General features: G+C 40.1%; 2 protein-coding genes across 5 annotated transcripts in view; both read left to right on the top strand.

Moving 5' to 3' along the window:
• slco4a1 (solute carrier organic anion transporter family, member 4A1) overlaps positions 1-10,271 on the top strand; it is a 27,111-nt gene extending 16,840 nt beyond the window's left edge. For all 4 annotated transcript variants that reach the window (XM_019257016.2, XM_019257020.2, XM_019257017.2 and 1 more), the window contains 7 exons: positions 1,277-1,431; positions 1,851-2,121; positions 2,918-3,080; positions 4,551-4,726; positions 6,647-6,711; positions 6,826-6,974; positions 8,072-10,271. In XM_019257016.2, the coding sequence (XP_019112561.2) occupies positions 1,277-1,431; positions 1,851-2,121; positions 2,918-3,080; positions 4,551-4,726; positions 6,647-6,711; positions 6,826-6,974; positions 8,072-8,242 (1,150 nt within the window). In that variant the 3' untranslated portion in view covers positions 8,243-10,271. The remainder of the gene's footprint in view (positions 1-1,276; positions 1,432-1,850; positions 2,122-2,917; positions 3,081-4,550; positions 4,727-6,646; positions 6,712-6,825; positions 6,975-8,071) is intronic.
• A 4,167-nt stretch (positions 10,272-14,438) lies between these two features.
• Positions 14,439-27,015, top strand: LOC104934582 (voltage-gated potassium channel subunit beta-2). Its single transcript, XM_019257021.2, has 15 exons — positions 14,439-14,563; positions 14,889-15,229; positions 16,631-16,674; positions 17,822-17,859; positions 18,694-18,773; positions 18,937-18,981; positions 19,923-19,967; positions 20,759-20,802; positions 20,941-21,027; positions 22,276-22,361; positions 22,644-22,764; positions 23,651-23,745; positions 24,594-24,714; positions 25,303-25,391; positions 26,276-27,015. The coding sequence occupies exons 2-15, from the start codon at positions 14,889-14,891 to the stop codon at positions 26,363-26,365; spliced, it is 1,326 nt and encodes a 441-aa protein (XP_019112566.1). The 5' UTR covers positions 14,439-14,563; the 3' UTR covers positions 26,366-27,015.
• The last annotated feature ends 83 nt before the right edge of the window (positions 27,016-27,098 follow it).

Consider the following 27,098-nt stretch of genomic DNA (forward strand, 5'->3'; position numbering starts at 1 on the left):
GGCTTCCTTGCAGGAGGAGCAGCAGCTCTACTGATAGCATTCCCCATCCTAGGTTATCCACAACAGCTCCCAGGTACCTCTCCTGTCCACTGTGCACATACACACACACTTGCTCTTACAACAGGAAGAAAGTGGAGAGCAGTAACCTATCCTTTTTATTTGTAACCGATGCAGACTCACTCATTTGCTCTCCTCTGCCTCTGTCTGCCGGCTCTAAGGAGTCGTGGCCATGCGGGTTTTCTAGGCTCACCAGCTGAAGGACGGAAGCCACACGACAGCCTCCGACCCTCAGTTTGGCAAATCAGTCAAAGACATGCCGAGGTAGCAGAGCCAGGCCTGAAGAGTTCCTCATACCTATTCTTTGAGCCATGTTAACAATTTGCCCTTGCACACAGTCCACACACGCTGGCACTACCACTACAACCCTCCTCCTTCAAAGAATTTACTCCATCTGAACACGAACCTATATATCAACGAATGGGTTTAAACAAGCATATTTGGGGGCGGTCGGTGTATAGTTGGTTAAGCGCCGCCCCGTGTGTGGAGGCTATAGTCCTCGCCTGCAGCTGGCCCCGGTTCGAAAAATAATCTTTAAAAAAAAAAAAGAAGCAATATTTATAATAGGAACGCTTAACTCTGTAAATTATATATCAGCAGCACACTAACTAATGTTACTGTTGTGACATGTAACGGTTAATTTCTCTAATTTTGTGAAGGGTCCCACATTATTATTGCTGGAGTGCAGAATACAAATTCACTAAATAGTCAGTGGTGAGTAACCCTTTAGTAGTAACCAGGTTGTCTAGTAAGTTCTTCAGTTTTAAACTGTCCATGTAGAATCTATGATGACATGTGGTGGTGTGTTTTCTAAGCGCCTGCTGGCTGTGCACATGCTGGAAAGAAACCAGTCTATTATTGACGGATAATGCAAGCAGCCAACAATTGTTATCTTTTCTGATAACTTGCCAGCAACAAACCGACTCACATTCATAGACAGGCTTTTATTAAGACAGGCATGTTATGACTGTGTGTAACAGCCCTGTTTACTATGAGCTCAGCATCCACAGTGTGACACCATCGCTGTAGCACTGGGTATTAAAGAAACCAAGTAAGGGGATAATCATGGTGTATTATGTAACATGGTGATATATCTTTGGCCCTCATATAGTTTATCTGTATTAGCGGCTTCCTCAGGCAGTTGAGATTAGAGTGGCCGGATTAATTAAAAAGGAAGCTTTTTAAGCCGCCTCACTGTCTGTTCTCTTTCTTTCTCCAGATCTGTGCTGCTCCTCCTTAAGAATCCCACCTTCCTGTTTCTGTGCTTAGCTGGAGCTACTGAGGCCACCCTCATCGCCGGCATGTCTACCTTCGGTCCAAAGTTCCTGGAGTCACAGTTTAGTCTCAGTGCGTCGGAGGCTGCCACATGGTTTGGTGAGTGACTAATAAAGAGGACCATCTCAGCTTGTTAACCTTTTTTCATCAATTGCTTCTGACACTCAACTGCCAAGACAGACTTTTTCTTCTTTTTGACTCTGAACATGACTCTCCGGGTACTCTGGGAAAACCATTTTTTCCATAAAAGTCGATTTAGTTTCACCAAAATTACTATTACGCACTTCTCCTGACCTCACATAGTGTGAGAACAGATGACAGAGACACCATTCACCTGATTACAAGTCACATCAACATGACTTAAAGTCTGGTATTTTATGAGATTAGATAAGATTACACTTTATTTATCCCACAACTGAGAAATTCACTAAAATTCACTTCAAAACGTACACACTGTTGCCCTTAGTGCCTTGCAGTGAAAGTGCACATGTGTTATGCTATTTTTCTCCCCCTCCCAGGATACATGGTGGTCCCAGCAGGAGGTGGTGGCACCTTCCTGGGCGGCTACATCGTGAAAAGATTGAACCTGCGCTGTCGAGGAATCATCCGTTTCTGCATGATGTGTGCACTGATCAGTCTGGTCGCTATCTTCATCTTTCTCATTCACTGCCCCAATGTGCCCATGGCTGGTGTCACAGCACCGTACCAGTCTGGTTTGATGGAGCAACATCAACTGGACCAATACAAACACCTATATGACACGCCCAGAAAGCTGCACCTTAGAAACAGGTGGGCAGTGTTTATGTCAGAGTGTGATTTTAGTTTTTAATTTCATGTTTTGACTGTTGTTAGTTTAAATCTAGTTTTCAGTCATTTTATTCTATCAGTGAAATCCAATAAAAGTCTAATTTTCTGCTCCCCTAATTTAACTTATAAGATAAAAAAGCTTACAGATATTCTCATTAATCAATTAATGGGAAACTGACTGGCTGACAGTAGCATTAATGTTACACTTACAGCCCTTTATAACAGTCAGTGTGCTGGCCTGCTGTTTTAATGGTTTGTCCCAGCTCAGTGGGATTGTAGACGAGTTTAGCACATAGAGCTTTTATTTTTTCTTTGCAAGAACATAATTAGCAAGGGTTGCTGAGGAGGATTCATTTGACTAATTAAGGGCAGACAGTGTGTGATTCTGACTTTAGACAGTAGACAAAACTTTTACATTAATTACAGCAATTAAATAATTCATTGAATTCATTTTTTTTATATATATTCCATCATTTTTTGCTACTTTTTATTTAGTTTGAATCTACATTTTCATTGTGGAAAAACAAGCCGAGCCCCTGCAAATGGAGCGGCCGCTCCACCAACCGAGCCATGCGACACCCCATCACAGTTTTCGAAGGCCATAGTTTCAGAGAAGGAAAGCTTAAACATTGTAAAAGATGAATCCAGTATTGTTCCTTTAGCTGACATCTGCGCAAAGATTCAGATAACCCTGCATTCATTCTAACTTACAGTCATTTATCCATTTGTGTCTCCTTCTGTTTCTCCCTCCCTCTCTTCCTTCCCCTCATGTCTGCAGCTCCTATCTGGAGGAGAACCTGACAGTGGAGTGTAATGCAGGCTGTAGTTGTGTCAGAGAGCTGTATAACCCTGTGTGTGGAGCAGATGGTGTGATGTATTACTCCCCCTGCCATGCCGGCTGCAGCTCCATCAACCACACAGAACGCTCCACAGGCAGACAGGTGCAGTACAGTACACATGATGTGTCATTTCACTCTGACCGGAGCCGTGTTAGACTTACTGAGGCAGTTTAGGTTCTTACAAGAAATTCAAATCAAAAGGTTGTGAATAAATACAGCACCTGTGGACCTGTATCTGCAGATTAAACACTAAAGTTTTATGTTCTTTACCTTTATAAGAAATTAGATCAGGGTCAATAAGTCTATCTTTGAGCATATATGCCGTTCAGTGAGCTTCAGAGGACTGTGCATGCACCTTACATTTCTATTGTGAGTAGCATAAAAGTACATTAAAAACTACAACTTGCATTTTTTTTGTACAAGTTTGATGATGCATTAGTGAACAATGAAATGAACTCATGAACAAAGTGCAGTTATAGTCATTGATAATATGAGTCGCATGAAAATGATACATTTCATCTGCAGTGCCAACCCTTGAACCAACCCTGAGGTATTTCAATGCAAAATAAAAAGTAACTGTTCCTCCCACATGACAAATATACACAAGAAACCCTATGTCTATAGCTGAGAGGCATGCTGGGAGAGCAAACGTTAAAGTCTCTCTTCAGTTTCTTATTTCACAGAATGTTGTTGACAATTTGCTACTTTAATCTGTTTTATAGCTCAAATGTTTTTGCTGTGTTACACTGTTGGTCAGACACAACAAGTTAATTCATTTATAATGTGAATAATGTTAGTTAAGTACATCACAACATTTCTCATTTTCATCAGATTGTGTGGCTACATAACTGAAAACACTGATAGATGAGAACACAGCAGTTGACATTTCAGCAGCTATGTCACTGAAGCTGTTAACAGTGTTTCTTTCTGATCTTTAGGCACCCTACTGCTGATCTTTGGTCTAGCTCAGAAACAACAGTTGATTTCTCAGTTGGATCAGTTGATCCAAACACACCTCTGTTCAGAGGAGGTTTCTATCTTTATCTTCAGTGTTACATTGCGGCCTCTGCGTCTCAGAGTCAGTCCAGTTTCAACATTTTAAAATTGCTTTTCTCTCCTGACTTGTTAGAGTGTTAGTGTGCATGACCCGGACATCTTACAGCAGTTGTACAAAAAAAAATTGACTGCACCTATATAATGTATATATGCTCAAAGACAGACTTATTGACCCTATTCTAATTGACCTTCTTTGCATACAGTGGAGGAAAAGTCATCTTATAAAGGTAAAGAACATAAAACTTTAGTGTTTACTCTGCAGATCCAGGTCCACAGGTGCAGCCGGCTCCAAAAGTCACGTGATACTTTTGTCTGCACATGATGAAACCTGCAGATTTTTAGCAAAGCAAATTCAGATAAGATACAGAAAAACTGTGCTGAATCAAGGTGCACTAATGATGATTTTATTTTCTTTAGCATGTGTAGAACACTGATAGTGACAATATTTAAAAATGTGTTTAACTAAAAGTTGAAATGAGGTTAATATTTTCAGCATGTGTGTCTGCGTATTTTAAGGTGTACTCTGGATGTAGCTGTGTGGTGGGTAATGTGTCCTGGGGCGAGGAGGGCTTCGCTCTGGCAGGGAAGTGCAGCAGCTCCTGCCACCACATGCCAGCATTCCTCTCCTTCCTCTTCATCCTCATCTCCTTCACCTTCCTCTGTAGCATCCCTGCACTCACCGCTACACTCAGGTGAGAAAACCTTGAGGAAAAAAAGCATTCCATTCTGGTGGATGTAAACATCAATTTCAAAACATGTATTGACCATGATTGTGTTCATCATCGTGTTCCAACCATTGTGTAATGTGGAGACTGGAAAGCTCCAGCACACATTGACATTTTTCAGTGAAGTAGGAGACATCTTGTTTATTAATCTTACTCTATCATTTTTTCATTCCAAAGAAAGGGTTATTATTATTTAAGAATTTCTAATTAGAGAAGCTGGACTTTAATCGGAAAAATGACATCAGAGAGCAGTGGTGCATTTCTATCTCGCTGCACACACTATGATGATAATGGAGCGTTTGTGTTGCTAAACGAGGACACTGTTTGACAAATAATAATGAAGTATTAACCTCATTATCTCCTACATGTGCCCATCTCACAAAGCTCAGCTTCAGCTATGTGTTGCGCGCAGTCTTGCTCAATCAGCGTGTGTGTAATTTAATTCTGGGATGGGCTGTCCAGTGTACTTCATAGATATTTCCTATGACTTCATACTTTCTAAAGAAAAACATTCTCACAGCGATATCTTGACTGTCATGTGACATTTGAATGATCATTTTATGAATAATTTAACCCATTCAATAATGACATATTTGACTACATGACTACTGTGTTTAAAACTCATTCACTCGATGCTATGATCAAGATTTTTATATTAATAACAGATCACATCACTAACTGTGTGTGAGAGGGGTCACTCACAGACTCTGTGGTTCCAATCAACCTGTCTGCAGCTTCACTGTTCTAACTCTGTAGCCACAGCAGACAGAACACAGACACAGTTAGCAACAAGCTGTCGGACATAATGGAGTATTTATCTGCTGAACAGTCAGATATTTCCTTCAGGAGTTGGTGGAATCCTGTTACGACCAGACATAGGGGTATGAGGAAGTAACATAAAACCAAGGTGTTGTGGTTAATAAGCAAAGGTATTTGTTAAACCAAAGGAGGTCAGTGGTGAGGCAAAAGGAGACAAAGGGCGAGCGAGTGCTGTTTAAAAGAACAAACAAATATGACAAAAAGAGAACTCTATATATCGTCTAAGTTGAAAACCAAAACGAGAAACAAAAACCTCACTATCTAACCTGTCGATAACAAAAAAAAAAACACATCAATAAACAGAACCCCTGAACTAGTGGATCTAACAGAAATATACTCAATGCAATTAGTGCTAAACTAAACTAAACCTGGCCCAGTCCCGGAAGGAAACAAAGCAAACCTCAACAGTCAATTGGCAAGCTCAACAACACAACATAGAAAACATACAATCCCGGCCCTGCACAACTCAAGGATGTGTGCCGATGGTGACCCCGCCTCCTCCATTTGGGGCCAACCAGAAACCGGCAACCACACACCTGTATTTTCATAGTGGGACAGACACTACACACAAATATAAACCGGGGACGAGACGGCGGCGGCCGTAACAAGACCACACAATAGTAAACACTTCTCCCCCAAGAGGCCAGAAAATGAATGATTGCAGGTTTAATATTCTTAGTACGAGTGAAGACTTGCAGAGTAATCCACTCTGCTGGCCACATAGGAATTTATTATTAATCATTTCCTATGTTTTCTTTTTCTTTGAAGAAGAAACAGTAAGTGGCACTAAAATCCTCTCACTGGAGCCACGAGTGAATGAAAACATTGCACGCAATAAAAGGGATCCACATCTGCTGTGAGGTTGTTGCCGCTGTTGTACGAACAGCTCAGTAATGATCCCAAAAGAAAGGGATGTGACAGCGAGAAGCAGGGAGTCTTATCATAGCACTGTCAACAAACAGACAACAGCAGCACTGCAAAGAGGTGCTGAAGAAAGTGTCAGGTTACATCGTAATGAAGTTTGAGATCCAGTATGACTGCATGTCTGACCAACTCTGTGCTGTGTAGGTGTGTGCCAGACAGCCAGAGATCCTTTGGACTCGGCATCCAGTGGATTGTTGTGCGCACATTCGGTAGGTCCATTGTATTCTGAAAGTAAGCTGACGTTTTAGTTTGAAGCTCTAAATCACTACCAACAGTCATTCTCTCTTCATCTTTTACAAATTTGTGTTGCTGTTTGCCCACAGGTGGTATTCCAGGACCCATAGCATTTGGTTCTGTGATTGACATCTCCTGCTTACTGTGGCAGGATCAGTGTGGTGAGCAGGGCTCCTGTTACCTCTACCAGAACTCAGCCATGAGCCAGTACACACTCGTAGCTGGCATCATCTATAAGGTAATGCTTATACATAGCAACATTTACATCCAAGTTGTTGTTTTTGATACATACTGCCTGTGAGGTGAGATAACTAAGAAAACTCCCCTTAACTTAGAGAAATGTAGTGTCATGTTGACCCCATACCGGGTCCATTTGAACTGTCTCGTGAACGTGTTAACTTTAACTGCACTGAGGGTGATGGATATATTTATTAACCCTGAAGAGAGAGGCAGAAAAAAACATGAGAGTGATATCAGGCTACGTTTACACATAGCCGGGTATGTTGAGAAACGAATATTTCCCTCCCTCCGTTTTCCAAAATAACATCGTGCACATAGCATTGTTTTCAAAAAAGTTTTCATTTACATCAACCGGCATAAAAACGCCATCAAAACTACAGGTAATACAATGTGCAGGCAACTTTTTTTATGACACCGACAGGAGACCGCATGACGGTCATCTCGCCCTCGATGTAAGGACGCAGCAAGTCGGAGAGTACCAACAGTGATGACCGCGACATCCTAAAATTTTCATGCCACTCCTCCGGGACAACCACTTCATTTTCAAAATTATCCCACTAGACAGCAGTCCGCCCGGGTCGGACCCAAAACCGGCGACGTTGGCGGTGACGGCGACTGGGTCTTTGAATAGGTGGGAGAAGTAGCAAAATTGCTGACCTCCGAGCCCTCATTCGTCTCTGGTCATCGACATGATGCATCAGCTGTGTATGCAAATGCAAACACATGAAAAGTGTTTGCACCAAAAGAAATGCGACTGCTACTCGGAATGCTTCCATGATCATCGTCATAGCAACAAGTAAACATTGGTCGCACTTTTAGCGCATCAGCTGCCTAAAACTCCGTTTATCTCAATTTACACGCAAACGCAAAACCGGAGTTTTCCAGAATCTCCACTCTAGCCGGAGTTTTTAGAAAGATTCGTTTTCAGAGGCGAATTCACTGTTTGCGTGTAAAAGATAGGTACAAACGAAGGGAAATGTCTCCGTTTTTAAAAATACCCGTGTACGTGTAAACAGGGCCTCAATCTTCTAATCTAAAGGAAGCAAATCAGCATTTCCCTCCTCACTACCATCATGTGTCCTCCTCTATTTTCAGGTTTTGGGAACAATCTTTTTCCTACTAGCGAGCATCCTCTACCAGCCTCCTCCTGAGTCGCCTCAAAGCAGCTGTGAGAGCACCGACCACGGTGTAGGAGACATGAGTGACCTGCCTGTTAAAGACCTGCCTGAAGACGGGGTCATTGTCAACCCGCACGCCAGGTTATGATGTGAGAGACCTCCCCACCACCGTTTTGCTGAGTCCCCTGACTGTGTGTATGTATGTGTGTGTGTAGGTGCTGCTTAATGCTGAGTGTGTGAATGTGTGTTTGGGTGGTGATGGGATGGATGGATGCCTCTCTTTACCAACAGCCTTCTCTCAGCCATAATGACACCACCCACCAACATACACATGCGTGCATGCAAACACACAAACAGCAAATTCAAACAACCCCAAGATGCCTTCATGCACATGTCCAAACACACACACACACACACACACACACCTTACTATAGTACATGATGACTTCTGACATGCTGCTCTCTTGGGAGATAATCCTGCTGTGACTGCATGTGTGTGTATCAGAGTGCCACACCAACTTTTTATGTACTGAGAAGCATTTTTACAGATATCTGAATATTAAAATCAGTTCAAATGACTTTTTAGAATGTACGTCCGATGACATTTCTGTTTCATATGTTATGCCATTTTCTTTCAAAAGACAACGAAAGAGCTCAGACCTGTGTGGTGTGTATGACATACCATGTGAATGAAGCATTTATGATGTGGAAAACAGGCATTTCTGTCCGTCCTCTTCTGTTCTGTGTTGTTACAGGAACCTGGTCACTGTTGTTACTGTTAATGCTGCTGTATGCTGTACAAGGTCTTCAGGCCTGTAGTAAAGAAGCCAACTCACTTTCATATCATGCGTCATATTTTAAGCCAAGAGTATCTACAGGCACTTATATTAACATCGTGTTGATATAGATTATCGGTCACACTCTACAGCAGCACAAATATATTTTCAATTATAAAGCACATGTGTATTTTTGATAGCTACTCAGACACATGTACAGGAGATTTATGACACTCATTGACTTGTATTTAAAAGTAGTAATACAGAGAAAACCGCAAAGGCTTTGTGAGCCACATGAAACGGATGCATTTGTAGATTTTGCTGCCAGTGTTTAGAAGAAAGAGCTTTGACGCTTCATTCCATAGAAACTGCATAGCTGCACTTTAAAGCAAAGAAACACTGAAAGGTTTAGAAAGTGTGTTGACACAATGAAGGCCTCCGTACAGCAGCATTTAAAAGTGAACAATCGTGCAACAAAAATCAATTCTTTGAGTCACGTTCAGCAACAAAAAAAGTCCAAACTGGAGGAAGTCATTGTAGCTCGTCAGCTGTGTTCCACCATCAGCTTTTGACTACTTCTGTTTTTGGCTGATGAACATCAGGGCTTGACAAAAAAAAAAAAAAAAGATGATTTTGTGGGTGAGTGGAGGAGCAGCGTGTCATTCAGGCCCGTCTAATAAAATCAGAACAGATTGGATCAAATGAGAGTAGAGCTTAAAAGTTGAAAAACGCCTTTTTAGAAGTGATCTTGCATTATTTGGCATGTATGTCACTAACAGAACAATACATTCATAAATATAATAAACAGTTTATACTGAGACAAATTGCGTGGATGGTGCAACATAGCTTACCTTCCTCCATATTGGACTCTCCGTCAGCATCAGCTGAACACAGCTGTGGTTCAGTTTTTTTAAATGCTGCTGTCACGGTGCCTTCAGGATGGATATTCTAAGAAGTAACTTGTAAGTTGAAGCTGCCGGGCGGTGCACAATTGGCCTGACATGCAGTATTATAAATCAGCACTGTTATTTGGACCTAATTATCACAGTACTGTAAGTCCACAAATGTGCCAAAGCAGCTTTGCCTAACAACTCTTGTATTTTATGTATCATTGACCTTAGTTATGCAAATAATTTATTTCTAATATTTCAGCACTTATATTTGTTTATTTTGTTTTGCATTTACTGTGTGAAGATAAAAAGGAATGCTGCCATGGGTCGTCTTCTCTAGTCTGTGTTTTCTGTGAAACACGAGTTAACAGCTGACTCTATGTTGCCTGTGTTGTTGTGCTTTCAGCTCATGGTGAACGGTCTGATCTCCATGTGAATGTTTAAATGCAGCCCTGTTAGTTGTGCTTTTCAATCAGTCCCCGAGCTTTGACAGAGCACTCTGTGAACTGATTTTTATAAGTTTTTATTTTGGTTTTGGTACTCTATGTTTTTTTTTTGTTTGTTTATTTGTTTGTTTGTTTTAAAGGAAGCAGTGGACTTGAAATCAATGATCTTTTTATGAAATGATTCAAAGATGTCAACTGTTTTCTAATTACAAAAGTTAATAGCAGATCCTTTGTGTGTCTTGATTCATTATAACCATGCTGTGTGTGTGTGTGTGTGTGTGTGTGTGTGTGTGTGTGTGTGTGTGTGTGTGTGTGTGTGTGTGTGCGTGATCTCCCTGAGAACAGAAAGGGACAAATAACACGTGACACAACATGATGGAGGAAAAACAACAAACCAAAGACAAAAAGAAAACAAACTCAGGTCGAGCATTGTTCAAGACCACGAAATGTATTCACAGTGTTCTGTTTTTTTTCTTCCTCAAAATAGACATACACAATGAACCAATATTTTAAAAAAAATCATTTCATATCTGACGTTTAATGAGAATTGGAAGAGAAAATAAGGGTTCAAAAAGTTACAAAGTCTGTTTAAACTGCATAAAATGTTACAATCGCCTCCTCAACGACATAAAAATACAACAAATCATCTGTCTTCAGTTGGCAATGCAACATATGTCTGCTACTCTCATGGAGTATATTTGAATTTCTAGTCATTATTTACATTTTGTTGTCCTCATTAAGATATGAACATAAACCACTGTGACCAATGTTCATGCTGTTACTGCATCATAACGTTGATCATTGTAAGCTGAAGTTCTCTAAAACGACATGTTTTAGCACTATTGCTTCAAAAGTCAGCATCTCTCAATCCCAGAATGCAGCTGGTGTAGCACAAGAAAATTAAATTAAGAATCATTTTATTGTTGCAAATCTGTTCCTCGGATCATTGTCCATCGAAATTGTCCATTATATTGCCTTGTTGCCTCAATCCACTCTAAACTGAAGCTAGAACTAACTGAAACACTGAAAGGGAGATTGGATGCAATTTCCATGTTGAATCACTCCTCGTTAGGTTCAACCATCACTCCCTGGATGCCTCGCTGTTGTTTTACGAAGCCTCCCCGTGACACACTCACATCATTAATCCATGCACACTGATACTGCAGCTCACCAGAAAATGACGTACAAAGTTAATATTTGCCTCGAACAGATGAAAAAGGTTAATACGCAGTTGTACATTAATGTTTTACACTAGTCTCATGATCACAAATTTCAGAAGAGCTCAGTACAAGTCCATGTGCTGTTTTGTAGATATTCTTCTCTCTCTCTCTCTCTCTCTCTCTCTCTCTATCTCTCTCGCTCTCTTTCTCTCTCACTGTCAACCCTCATACTTTAGGTGGCGCCAAATCATTACTGAATGTGACATTTGGCCTGAGAACTCAACACACTGCAATTCAGAAAAAAACAAAAAACACCTGAAAATAGACGACACACAGGCAAGTCTGTAGCCTGCATAATAATCATATTATATCATCTGCATGAATGGGTGAATGAGATACTGTATAAGTACAGTCTATTTACCATTTACCATATTTAGCATTTTCAATTTAAACAAAGATGAAACACACAGACAGAATCCTGGGAAAGTACGATTTCACTGTTCTATGCCAGTCTGTTATCTTTTAACATGACTTGACTGAGAGATAAACAAATACACCTTGCACTCCACTGACAGTTTTTCTTCTTTTACTCCTTCTCAGCCTCTTTTTTTACCTTCCTCCTTTCTTCCTTTAAAGAATCAGAGCATCATCTGTCATCTGTAAAACTCTAAGTAAAAACAAAAGATAGATTACAGTTAACACCACGGTACTAGACATCCCAGGATGTGGTGGTGGTGGTCAAACCGCCCCCTGTGGTGACACCAGAACAGGACACAGCCAACATCTGGATGTTGCGAAGGTTTTAAAGGATCTGCAAGAAAAAGGAGAAAAGGGTTTGAGTGGGAACCTGCAAAGATGGAGTGAAAGGTTTTAGAGAGAGAGAGAGAAGACCAGAGCCAGAGAGAACATTCAAGTCTGAAAAGGAAAAATAAAGAACGTCTGATAATATACAAAACAAATATTGACTGGGACAAATCAGTCACACCTTGACACTGGTAAGGATGCACAACCAAATCTACATCTATGGAACCCTACCCCAGATGTGGTCATCGTTTTAATAAATACTTGTTCCAACAGAGATACATCTCTGTTGGAACAAGAGAAAACACAGGCTTTTAGCTTCCTTTCTGCTCTTACGATCACAAGCTTTTAGTGCAGAAGCTAGTTTTAGTGCCAACATCAATAATTTACTCGTGAGATTATTTTTCTGGCTCTGCAGTACAGACAGTGTTGCTGATAGGGCTCTTTGTGTGCCGTGTGACCAAGTAGGAGGGAGTGGAAAGCCATATTAAGTCCTCCACCAACTACTTTTATAGCAATCCAGCAGCCGCTCTGCTTCGCATCGAGCTTATCATAACACATACTTCATCATACAGCCATTACCAAGCTCTATCATGAGCAGTGTAGTCCAGAACCCATACATTGGCCGGACGCCAACCACTCGGGTGAGTAGCTAATCATGTTTAAGATTGACTGATCATGAGATGAAAGAATTGATGCTGCATTGATATGCTGCCCATGTCTGGGCCACTATGGCTCTGTGGAAAGAGGAAGATGGTGGTGGCCCATGATAGTTTGACATCTGCTTCTCTAAGTGTTTTTCTTTTGTTCTGCTACTTTTTGAGACACGGTTGTTCTTGTTCAGTCTCAGTGAAAGCACCTACATGTTCCACCCTCATCATCAGGATGTGGAAAGAGGGTCTTAAATTATTGAGTGGTTAGGGATTTTCTGGTCTAAGCGCTCTATCAGCTTAGCAGTGGAAAGTGTAGTTTGTCTTGATTTATTTGCATGTGTTAAGACAGGTTGGATGTCATGTCAATTTAAATGTATACAACTGTTTTAATAATGTAAAATATACATGAATGATAATTAAACACTATTGCTAATTTTTGATTATTATTGTGGTAAAGAACACTTTTTCCTCATCCAGCAGCAGGCGGCAGTTAAAATTGAGTCTTTTCACTATCCACGGCCGTTTCTAGCTTTTTCGGGGCCCTATGCGAGATGCTATCTGGGGGCCCCTATTTAGTCAAACTCTGAGGGAGATATTCCTAACCTTTTCAGGTGATCTGTGGCGATGCAATAGTCTGTTACATTACATACAGGAAAACAGATAGAGAACATTAACAACAGATGCATCATGTAAACTTTGAAAACAAGGTGACATAGCGTAAAAAAAACTCTCCCCACTAATCCAAAACGGTAAAAATGGGGGCTATAGCAGCAGCATAACTAAAGGATGACCTGAGCCAGCCCTAACTATAAGCTCTATCAAAAAGGAAAGTCTTAAGTCTACTCTTAAAGGTGATGACCGTGTCTGCCTCCCGAACCCAGAAAGGTAGTTTGTTCCACAGAAGAGGAGCCTGATAGCTGAAAGCTCTGGCTCCCAATCTACTTTTGGAGACTATAGGAACCACAAGGAACCCAGCATCCTGAGAGCGCAGTGTTCTAGAGGGGTAGTTATGTACTACGAGCTCTTTTAGATATGATGGTGCCTGACCATGAAGAGCTTTGTATGTAAGGAGAAGAATTTTAAATTCTATTCTAGGTAGCCAGTGCAAGGAAGCCAAAATAGGAGAGATGTGATCTCTGATCTTGGTTCCTGTCAGAACACGTGCAGCAGCATTCTGAATTAACTGTAAAGTCCTAAGAGACTTATTGGAGCAGCCTGATAACAAAGAGTTACAATAGTCCAGCCTAGAAGTAACAAATGTGTGAACTAGTTTTTCTGCATCCGCTTGAGACACACAGAGCATGCGCTGTGTGTCCTGCACGTTGACTTGAGGCGGGATGTAAACACCGACCAGAATAAATAAAGCAAACTCACGGGGTGAATAAAAAGGCTTACAGTAATAATACTGGTACAGGTCCTGAATCATAAAATGTTCCAAGGCAGAAGTATCTAAGAAGCATTCATGCATCATTTACAATAAAAAGCATTTATAGAAAGTTATTGCTACAAAACGCCAGAGACAACTACAGTATGTTTTTCATGTTTGAAATCATTTTTAACTGGTTCTTTATTTGTGTGTTTGTCAAGCGTTTGTCCGTTGTGTTTCCAATCTAACACAATCAATGTTCAAAAGATCATTTTGTCTTTTATTTTTTCCTTCAGCCAACAGTGCTGTGTTTCCACATAGTGAAATATCTTCATGCATGCCACAATTCCACAGATGTCTACCCAGGCACCTAGTATGTGAGTATAGATCTTGCACTGTTTAAAACAGCATTGTTGTGTGCATGTGTGCATGTTCATCCTTTCATCCACAAATCCAAACAGCAAACATCAGTCCTCCACATACTTCACTCAGCCATAAATGATTCAGTGTTTGTTTCTGTTGTCTGCATTATTGAAGTACAGAGTACGAAACACAGCTGTGATTATGTTACAAACCATGATGCACATGGATTGGAACAGGATTGTCCCGATGATTAACAAGCCACCCATCAGCTGAGGAAGCATTTAAAATCATGGCTTCAATCACACTTCTGTGATTTTCTTTTTTCTCATCAACTTCCAGATGCCCAGGCCTGGGGGCAGTGGAGGGGTGCCACCTGGGAGTCGAGATGGCAGTGGGATATGTCGAAGCAGTAGCATCAGCAGTGGAAACGGCTGGTCTGGAGGCAAGATAATGTCCCTGTCATCCATGAGTGAGAGTGTGCACAGTGGCCTGAGCTGTTTCTTGTCGGAGCAAGCACTGGAGCAGGAGGAAAGGCAGCAGCGCAGCAGGCAGTTAGCAGAGTTCCAGCGCCTGAGAGAGGTTCGTGCAGCTGCTCAGCTCAAAAACCTGGAGGATTTCCTTAGGATGAACCATGTGTCACTCAGGGACACAATGTCTTATTCCACTGGCATGATCTACAGGTAAGATGTGACCATATAGCTAAGCTGAGCTAAGATGTGAAAGTGGCTAATATAAACCTACAACCAATCAATGAATTCTAAGTAATAAAAATTATGCTGTGGAAATGAATCCCTTATAGAGAAAAATAATTATTGTTTAACTCACAAACAGCTAAATTAAACAAACAAAAAAGACACATAAGAACAGTGCATCTTTTTGCCAGTGAAACCTAAAGGACAGATGAAGGCAACATTCAACATCAATTGATATTAATTACACTTTTGGTGGTGATAGACAATTTTGATTAAATGCTGACAAGCACAAGCACTCTGGGCTATATGCAGGAGGGCCGTATAGGGAGGAAAAGTTAGGACAGTTCCAAAGGCTAACGACTGACAGGGGCCCCAAAAAATAGGACCCGAAAAATAGGTAAACACTGATGTTCCCATTTGATTTTTATGTCATGGGGCCCAAAATTCCTGGCGGCGCCCCTGGCTATATGGCGGTTCAACATGGCGGACTCCATAGAAGAGCAGGTCTGTAGAGGCTCATTGTAAGTTAACACATCATAATGATTCTTATTTTATACACTTATATTACTATTATTATTACTATTACTAGTGACTTAGCCGTTTTTAGCCTGTTTTCACTTCTTTAATATTTGGGCTTATAAACAATATTTAATGTATATGGAACACCATGTGTTTGGTATCTAAATGGACAGGTATAGCTCATTCACACATTCATACATTCATTTATTTTTTTTTACTCAAAAGAGTTTTTGAATAAAAATAATAGAATAATATTTTCCTAAACCCTTTGCCTGACATACACATGCAGTTTTTCAATTAAATATGTAAAGAACAATAAAATAATGCACCTTTAATACAAAAAGTCAAATTGCCTCAATTTGCTGAAGCATGCCACTTTGCAAAGCAAGGACCCTCTAGGGCGTTAGGGGGGCACATAGCATGCAATAACAATGCTCTTTATGAAGTTATTAATGTTACATTTCTTACATGTATTGTAAACTCTAGTGTTTTTGTGTCAGATAAGACCTTTAGATCCAATAGTCCAAACGGACTTCTTGGATAAAAGTGAATTGTCTGACTGGTGCTTTAAACAAGACGCAGCCCCCTGCATTGTGTTGTTGCCGTGGGCTGTCTTCTGACTGAAGAGTGAATGAATAGAGCAGTGCTGATGTTAGTAACACAAAACATCTAAATGTCTGCTGTGAAAAGGGCCTGTTGTACACAGTGTGGACAAATATATTTAGTTCATCCTGACACAGTGACACAGTGATACACTGACTGTGCAGCCCTCTGTCTGCAGATCATTGATATACAAAATAGAATATATTGATTATATGATATACCGTTTATTATGAGCTGCTTTCAATGCACTGTTTTTTTTTTCAACAGAAATCTGGGCAAATCTGGGCTGAGGGTGTCCTGTCTTGGATTAGGTGAGTGTGGCATACACATGCAAGCCCATCTATAATGACAGTAAGGCCAACTGAGCAAGCACCAATCAAACTGAAGTGCTCTTCAGGCTGCTGGTCAACATTTTGAGTTGTGTTATCATGCATGCATTCGTTTTCATCTTTCATCTTTCTCTATTTCTTCAGCTGTTTATTAATTCCATGCCAGTTTATCACAGAGCTCAGAGAGACAAACAACTATTCACAATCACATTCACATCAACCCGGAGAGAACTCACACAGACACGGAAACACAGAAAGGCCCAGCCGAGGTTCAAACCAGCAACCTTCTTGATGTAAGGCGACGGTGCTTATCACTGCAGCACCGTGCCGCCTCAAAACAAAATATATCAATGAAATTGAATTGTATGATGTGGAACCTCAGTGTGTGCAGTGGATTATGTTCAGCTGTCTTTTCTCCTGCTCAGACCATCTTGTTAGCATTATGTTCAGCTGTCTTTTCTCCTGCTCAGACCATCTTGTTAGCAGATGATCACAGGCCTCAGACTCAGCTGTCTGCACAGTCACCATCATTTTAATCTTTTAGCAGACATTGAACTTTATGTTAAAGACTGTTAAATGATTTTTTTCCTGTTGGATAAATGAGGGCAGAACAGCAGAGTTGGAATGTATGTGTATTTCTAGTTTTTGATGACTCTCTATATATTAGATCAGATGATGTTATAGTCTCATATGTATGTTATAGTTAAAGGAAAATAATATGTATATGTATGTACAATTTCCAGGCAGGTTTCGCCAAGCAGTACATCCTAAAATACCAAAACACACTTTCATTTCTGCTAGTAAATGGTTAAAGAGGGTGGGACATCTTTGGGTCAGCTTTGATATTCCAAGGCCCAGTTACTCACTCAAATATAGTGTTGCATGCTCAAGTACCTGTTAAAGTAACAATTCTGCCTTCAGTCATATACTGAAATATCATTCTGCTCAAACAAATCTAAATAAGAAAAATACGTTTGTTGCGATGCAATTTCTTGTTCTTGTAATTTATTTATTTTTAGAAATATTATAATTATTTCCTATGATCAAAGTAAACCAAAAGGATCAGATATCTTCTGCTGCAACACACACACACGCATCCACATAGTGTAATCATTTTATGTTTGCGCAGGCACGTGGGTTACCTTTGGAGGCCAGATAACGGATGAGGTAAGCAAGAACACCTCAACAGTGTCATGTAATGCAGACTCCAGTTTAACAACGAGAAATGTGTGCTGTCAGTGTTGTAACTTTGCAATGTTATACTGTCATAGTGTTTCTATAACATAATGTCATGTTATGCTGTCAAATTGTGGTTTACAATCTGTCAAGGTGAGTTTTTAGGTATTCTATAGTCTATAAGTCTTTCAACAATGTAACTGTCATTGTGATGCTGTAGTTTAATTGGCTGAAACAGCGCAATGCCCTGCATGCATACATTAGCTCAGCAAGAAAATCACAATGAAAGAAATGTTATGAATTTTTGTGAATGATGCAACAGGTGCAGCAGCCTCAGTTCAAATAATCTGTAATTCATGTGTTCCTATCACTATCAATTAGCAGAGTGACTGTTAAACAAATCAGTGATTTGGGAAGAAAATCAGAGATCTGGAAGATGTCTAAAGACCTTGAATACCTGTAACAAATGCCACTGCATCTTCGTTTTTATGGTTCTCTGAAGAAAACTCTAGGCTAACCAAAGTCATTAGGATTCATCCTAATGACCTTTAACAACCTTACCAAATGGTACAGACGATAACGGTAAGATCTGAAGTGGTGCATCTACCAATCTACTCCGACACTGCCATTCCTACTGCCACATTGCCACAGTGGTTTAGAAGTCCCTCCTAAGAGGTTTTATAGTGATGTAACATACTGATATATATCTTGATTGCCTTGTGAAGAACCTGTCAGCAGAAAGGACGTCTTGGAGGTCTGAGTGAGACAAAGTATAGCAAGTACAATCTTTGTTCATACTTATCATCTTATATTTTGCTGTTGAAGGTAGCAGAGGAGCTGATGACGTTGGCATATGACAATGGAATCAACCTGTTCGACACAGCAGAAGTGTATAATGCTGGGAAGTAAGTATTTCCACCTTTAAACTTGTAATTCAATGTGTCTCATATCTGGATCAAATCAAGATGTGACTCAATACACTTCGGTTTACACATGAATGTATCTCTGTTGACTCTTTAACAATATTGTCTCTTTCTATCAACCCCCCACCGCCCCCTCCCACCCCAGGGCTGAAGTTGTGTTGGGAAGTATCATAAAGAAGAAAGGATGGAGGTACAGATTGTCTTTAGTGCACACTTTCTGGTATCGTATGAGAAGGTTTAGTTAAAACCCTCCTGTTGTGTCCATTCATATTTCTGAACATAATCAGTCATGAGAACTAATTTCCACAAATTTTAATTTAAAAACATGGATTCAACATATAAAGACATTGTTTATATTCACAATGTGGTGTGGTGGAGTATGGGTAATATAGTGTCACACAGACTGTGAATGCCACAGTAAAAAATGACAAACAATAACTATATTCATGACAGAAGAAAGTTGTCATTTTTCCTGGAACACAACAGGAGGGTTGACTTCTTTTTCATTTAATCAGTTTTAATGCATTGTGACCTTATCTATTCTATCAAAATGCAAAGTATTAAGTCTACTCTTAAAAGTGTTGACCTTGTGAAATTATTGTCAGCATATTCTAGTCTGGAGACACTGTTGTCTGTTTACACGAACTGGAACGTCAACAGCAAGCTATCTATTATGTCTAGGAAGGCAGCAAAAGGTCTCTCCGACCCTGGTCACCACAGTGTTGAGATAGACTGGCACCTACTGTTTCCAACCAAAGCCAAACAACTAATACTGCTGAGGACCTCAAGGCCCACACATGACCTTGTGTAACCTAAGGATAGAAAACTCCATAACAGCAGGAAATCTAAAAAACAGGAAGAAACTAGTCAAAAGGCTGGAATGGCAGACATATAAAGATAAAGACACACATGAACTAGTGTAGGGGAACTAACGAGGCTCAGGCTAATAAGAAAAGTGGAAGGAAACACACACACAGGCGGGAAGTGAAGTTGTCAGAAACAGGAAAGTTGAATGAATGATCAAACTTAAGATACTTAAAGATACTAAATGCATAAAAAATGTGTTTATACATCAATATATCACAATATTTTTGTCACTGAAATGTATTGTTATTATCTTCTCTCATGCAGGCGCTCCAGTTTAGTCATCACCACCAAAATCTTCTGGGGTGGAAAGTATGTATACATTCTCCTTGTACCTTGTGTTTTTACAGTACTGTACCCTGCATCTCACAAACTTGTCATTTGTTTCACTCAAAAAGTACATGTGCAGTTACAAAATATATTTATATAGTGATGAACTTGAAATGTCTATTGAAATAGCTGCATGTAGTGTAGTACAGTAAATTTCCAATTACAAAAATACAGTATGTGGCATGAGCAAGGAGAATGTTGCGACAATGCCACCTGGGGTATTTTTACCCACAGGAAATGTTTGGTCCCTGACTTTTAATGTACCCCATAAGATCCCCATAAGTCAGATGGACCCTGATTCTGTGGACTGACTGTCATTTGTGAGTGCAATGTGTCAGATTCAGGGGGCTCTATTTACAGAACATAGTAGAATGCATATGGTAAATGGACTGTACTTATATAGCGCCTTTCTAGTCTTCCGACCACTCAAAGCGCTTTACACTACATATCTCATTCACCCCATTCACACACATACATACACTGATGGCATTGACTACCACGTAAGGTGCCAACTGCTCATCAGTTTGAGGAGCTAACCATTCATACACATTTACACACCAATGGCACAGCCTTCAGGAGCAATTTGGGGTTCAGTATCTTGCCCAAGGACACTTCAACATGCAAACTGGAGGAGCCGGGGATCGAACCGCTGATCTTCTGATTAGTGGACGACCCGCTCTGCCTCTGACAGCCACATATAATAATATTATATAAAATAGATATCAGAATTCTACACACCTGGAGTTCTGAAATGAACTCTGTTGGTTTTTCAGAGCAGAAATGGAAAGAGGATTGTCTAGAAAACATATAATTGAAGGTAAGGATTTTTACCCAATGATAATTAGACTAGCATTTGTTTGTAAAGACAGCACAGCTCTAAAGTTGTTCATATCTGCATGAAAATAGCTACATGACATCAGCATGTATGTGATTATAATTTATAATTGTGAAACAGGTCTGAGGGCATCACTAGAAAGACTTCAGCTGGAGTACATAGATGTGGTCTTCGCGAATCGTCCAGATCCTAACACACCGATAGAAGGTAGGCGTGCTTATTCTTCAACAGATCAGTCTTGTTTCTGGTGGGGAAATAATACTAAGGATTAGTATTATCTATTTTGGATGATAACATGAACAAAGCTCTTCATGGTCCATCACCATAATATTTAAAAGAGCTCATAGTACCTAACTACCCCTCTAGAACACTGCGCTCTCAGGATGCTGGGTTCCTTGTGGTTCCTATAGTTTCCAAAAGTAGATTGGGAGCCAGAGCTTTCAGCTATCAAGCTCCTCTTCTGTAGAACAAACTACCATTCTGGGTTTGGGAGGCAGACACGGTCAACACCTTTAAGAGTAGACTGAAGACTTTCCTTTTTGATAGAGCCTATAGTTAGGGCTGGCTCAGGTCCTCCCTTAGTTATGCTGCCATAGGATTAGACTGCCGGGGCTCTCTCTCTCTCTCTGTCTGTCTGTATCTGTGTCTGTCTCTTTCAGGGTTATGCCTAGTCAGGCACAGTATTGGTTGAAGATGCAGTCACATCTCCCTTTACTGAAAACTCTCTCTCTGAGTATGAGTTTCCCCTATAGGGTGGCTGAGCCCAGCCATAGAGATAGGATGGAAAGCCCAGACATCAAGAGGCAGCTCGGAAGAGAGTCGCTGTTCCTTCATGTTGAAAACAGCCAGCTGAGGTGGTTTGGTTCCAGGCATCTGATCAAAATACCATCTGGGCAACTTCCTTTGGAGATTTTCCGGGCACATCCAACTGGGAAAATCCCCAGGGCCAATCCAGAACTCACTGAAGGGATTACAGATCAATTAAGTGGAAGGCAACGCAAAGTTTGATCATCCACTTTCTAGCCATGTTTTATATTAATTGCAGTCTTATCATTCATGGCAAAATTGAGCAATCTGACTGATCATTTATTGATCAGTTAGCCAGCTCACTGATCCAACAGACAACAGGTGAGTGGGATGCCTTAATCGAGTCTCTCTCACCTATGCCACGAGCCCGTACCTGGTATTGTCATTCTAACCTCTGATTGGTTCATTCAGGGAAAATCCAAGAAGCATTTGGATATTGCTGGGGAGTTGTTGGATGTGTGGAGAATATTTAAAACCATTCAAAACACATATATTATCAGCTGTATATGAACATGTATCTTACACGAGGAACATATTAGACAGTATGTTTTTGTGTTTTTACTTTACCTTCTTTTTTCTTTTGACTTTTCTGTCTTATCTACACTGCTGATGACTTAGTAACTTAACTAATTTTGGCTGTTTTGGTAGAGACGGTGAGGGCAATGACCCACGTGATCAACCAGGGGATGGCCATGTATTGGGGGACATCACGATGGAGCTCCATGGAGATCATGGTGAGTTCACATACAAGTCTCAAAGTAGCCTGTAAATGCATCAGTTGATCGATTAGTTTCCTTGTAACCAAGAGTCAACCCTCCACTAGACTGGGTGTCTATAGTCACAATATCAACCTCTCTGTCCACTTTCCCTGGAAGCTTCAGCATTTTTTTAACCTGTTCAGACTGTTCTCACATTGGGTTTTGGAGGATTTTCCACGCTTCCATTTTTTTATTGGATCTAAAACTTTGGACATGTGAACACAACCATCTAATAATTGATCCTTGTGTTTGCTATAGGAGGCATATTCTGTGGCACGACAGTTCAACCAGATCCCACCTATCTGTGAACAGGCGGAGTACCACATGTTCCAGAGGGAGAAGGTTGAAGTGCAACTCCCAGATCTCTTCCACAAGATAGGTTAGTGTAACCAGCAGAAGTGTTTGGGCCCCCTATCTGCACAGGACAATATAAATAGACCTGTTACCTCTGACCTTTCTCCTTACAGTTCTGGTGCTACTTTACTGTACTCTACTTACCAGCGTGATGGTTCATGTGGTCTAGTTTTACCACATTTTAAATTAAGCGCTAGTAAACAGAAAAGAAAGCATACACTGCCACTGCTGCTTTGCCTGAGTTTAAATTTATCTTATCTCTTTTTAAAAAAAAAAATCCTATGTTTTGACATTGGGGTGGGTTTTATTTTGAAAATATTAAAAGCTTGAAACGTTGTTTGGCCACCCGTATGCAGATATCTTTCCTGTTTGACCCTTTAAAACCCTTTGTTTTATTATTGAAAGTTGTTTTACGACTGGTACTTTTAGTCCCACTTGTATTGAGGGACATCTTGTTGGAAATAATTAATAATTAAATATTAAAATGATTTATTTTTCATAACGACACGTCTGATATTGAATTTCTTGTGGACTTTGTTGGAAACCCATTATGACATATTTTTGAGTAGGATATCTTATGGTAGATGCCTGGCGGGGAAGTCCTAAGGTGGTGTTGTCAAATTTTTAAATAACATTTTAGCCGAGGCCTCTTTTGGCTCAGTTACATAGACTGTAAGAAAATGTCCCAATAATTATGATAATGCAGAACTCTGACATGACAATGGCAATTCTTTGTTGGGAAGATATATAGGTGCTATTAAGTTATATGTTAGCTGTATTATTTTGATTCCTGACGCTAACCCACACTTATTAAGATTTGTATTTTAAAACTGCAAACAAACAAATCATTGAGTATTAGAATTGGGCTGTGTGTTTTGGGGTCCATTAAAAGGCCTGTTTTGGGCATGCAGGCATTGGAGCTATGACATGGTCTCCACTGGCCTGTGGGATTATCTCAGGGAAGTACGACAGTGGGATTCCCCCTCATTCACGAGCCTCGCTGAAGGTAAGACTTTTCCTACTTCTCCTGTAACTCTACAGTCACATCCCTCTCGACCATTCATCCTGTCACGTATTCATCTAATTAGGTTATAGTTGAATATTTCCTGTTTTATTGTTATACTTCTCTCTCCTGTTGTCTGACTTCCTGTCTTTGTGTGGTTTCTCATCAATTTTAATTGCCTGCCCTGAGTTTTCATCTGTGTATCACTGTCCTCCCCTTATTAATGTTTGTTGTTTTATCAAGTGTTTCAGCTCTTTCTTAGTGTTTCCTTTTGTTTCATGGACTTTCTGCGTCTTTCTTCGTATGTCTTTAATTACTATCAATAATAATAGTAATTAAATTATTTGTATTGCACCAGCACTATCTCCAAGTTGTCTGTATTTTGGTCCAGTTGCTTGTGTTCCCTGTTTGAAATGTAACCGATTAATGTTCTCTCACTTCTCTTGTTTTACCTGCTTCTTTTATAAAGACACAAAAACAGAATATAATAGAAATAAACATATAGACAGGCAAGCACACATTTTAACATTATAGATAAATAAAACTTTTGGCCCCAGTTATTTATTTGTTCAGGTTTTGACGTGATCGTGGGGCTCATAACCTAAATCACAGTCTGAAACAGATTATTTCAAAGTTGATTATTTCAGTGATACCACCCCAATGAAGCAATAGTCTCTAAAAATAGTAACTATTTGGTGCAAGAAATGTTCAATGTAGTCTACAGGAAATGCTGTCCTTGTGATAAAGGCTGCTTAGTCTAAGAAACAAACATAACTGCTCTTCCTGGTCAAGTCATTAATGGCATACAGGGTTGGGTACACTTCTAAAGTCCATGTCATTTATCTCAACAGGGTTATCAGTGGATGAAGGACAAGATCCTGAGTGAGGAAGGGCACCGTCAGCAGGTGAAGCTAAAAGAGTTGCAGGCAGTGGCTGAGCGACTAGGCTGCACTCTGCCCCAACTGGCTATTGGTAAAACCAAACTGTAATTTGTTGTTTGTCTTTACGTCCATCATATCCTACTCTGTCGATGTCTCTGTCACGGTAGCTTTATTGAAATTGTTTGACACTTACTTACTACAGAAAATCTATCTGTGGTTCATTTTATGCTCAAGGACTGGATACTGTTTACATAAATTACAATACCATTACCAGTACTAGAATCCTTAAAGTGGTACTCAATTTGATATCTATGATACTTTTTGGTGGCATCTCAGCACTCTGAGTTGCGAACTCCATCAAATACACTTGACTCTGCTTGACTTCACCGCATGTATGGCATGAGCAGATCTGGGTACGAAAAGGGTTGAATATAAATGTAATTTTACTGGAGGACTTTGGATACTAGTTAAAAGAATTGAGTGGGGAATCCTGATCAGCCAATCATGAAACAAGCATGACACTAGCATGTAGAAATATTTAGGGAATCAAAAAACATGATTACACTTGCACAAATGTATCAAGCATGCATACAGCCCGTTGTTATTCCCTCACCTTCACTGTTTTCCTCCACACATCTATGCTGCTAAAGGATTGCATTCACCTTTTGAATTCCCACAGCATGGTGCCTGAGGAACGAAGGCGTCAATTCGGTCCTGCTGGGAGCTTCCAGGAGTGACCAGCTAATGGAGAATATCAGAGCAATACAGGTCAGAGAACATACAAGCAGCACGCAGAACTTTTTTTCTTTTTGGTACCATGTAATGTTGCCTGTGGTTATCAAGTCTCAGGTTTAGACTGTTTAAGGTTGTTGATGATCTACTGTTGCCTTTATAGTTCTGGTTCATTTGACAGACCAAAGACATATGGACCCACAGCTTTCACTCCCACTCCAAGCTTGATTGTCAGGTGCTTTAAGAGTGACACTGTACCAAGGACTGTGCCTTAGTCCCAGAAGTCCAAGTATATTGAAACTGAGCCCCAAATTGCTCCTAAAGGCTGCACCATCGTTGTGTGAATGCGTATGAATGGTTAGCTCCTCAAACTGCTGAGCAGTTGGCACCTTGCATGTCAGCCAATACCATCAGTGTATGAATGTGTGTGAATGGGTGAATGAGATATGTAGTGTAAAAGTGCTTTGAGTGGTCAGAAGACTAGAAAGGCGCTATATAAGTACAGTCCATTTACCATTTAAAAGTAGAACACAGAATAAATAAGATTAAATAAGATTCACAGTGACCTCCATAAATAAATAAATAAATAAGCATTCTAAGTTGAGACTTCAAGTGGATCTTGCATATCAACAACCAATCTTGATACAAGGTGACACATTTCATTCACATTTGATGAGGATCTGGACACATGCATTTTCCATTATTTGAGCAAGTTCCTGAACATTCATGAACTATGCACCCAACGAGCAAATGGATCGCTGTAGCCCAAGCAACTAGAAGTATTAAATAGAGTTCAAATGACAGCTTCAACATCAAAAATGACCAAAACCAAACAGGCACACCAGAGTTTTTGTGACACTGTGAACTAAAGGCCTGTCTCCAATAATAGGCTGTTTCCTACCTCTCTTCTTCTTCCCCAGGTTCTCCCAAAGTTATCACTTTCCATTGTATCTGAGGTGGATAACCTCTTGGGAAACAAGCCCTATAGTAAAAAGGACTTCAGATCCTAGGAGCACCTGCGATGGACTGCCACAGTTGCCCATGAATAAGAGATGTCAACACACATGGACGATCTACTGTATAAGTACAGCAAACGGTGAATAATCTGGAATTTGTTTCTAGATAACATAACAAGCCAAAAAAAAAAGAATGCCATTACAAATTTCACAGACTTATTTCACGCACTTATTGCCACTTAATATCTACATATTCCAGTCCTTATTCTACAAGTCTGACCATTGCCTTCAATGGAAAAACAAAATGAAAAGCTTTGTTCTAATCCGCTGAGCCACTAAAGCACTAAAGGAACTAGTTTGCAACTAGAAACTAGTTTGTGTAAGTTACAAACACCAATTGTTGCATTTGTATACAATGAAACACACAGCACACAGCCTGTCAATCTACTGAGCACAAAACATGAATGGAAGATGCATTCTGAGTCTATTTCAGTGTAAGAACAGACATGTTAATACTAGAATCTGGATTTAGTTCAAATCACTTTTTTCAAAGACTTTTAGTCAGTTTAAGAATTTGATTGGTGACATGAATGCATGAACGTATGTTTGATTAAGTGATGAGTTTTATTAAAAGCTTCTCTGTGACCTTTTGCCAAACACTGTGATGGTGCCTGATTTTTTTTTCTAGAGATAATTACAACAATTTCCATAACCTGATAATGACCTAAGAGACAGCTGTATCCAAAGCTCCTTTATTTGTATCATAAATGAGTCTCCATAAGTCCCC

The sequence above is a fragment of the Larimichthys crocea genome, chromosome XV, assembly GCF_000972845.2.
Source record: "Larimichthys crocea isolate SSNF chromosome XV, L_crocea_2.0, whole genome shotgun sequence".
NCBI classification, from domain to species: Eukaryota; Metazoa; Chordata; class Actinopteri; family Sciaenidae; genus Larimichthys; species Larimichthys crocea.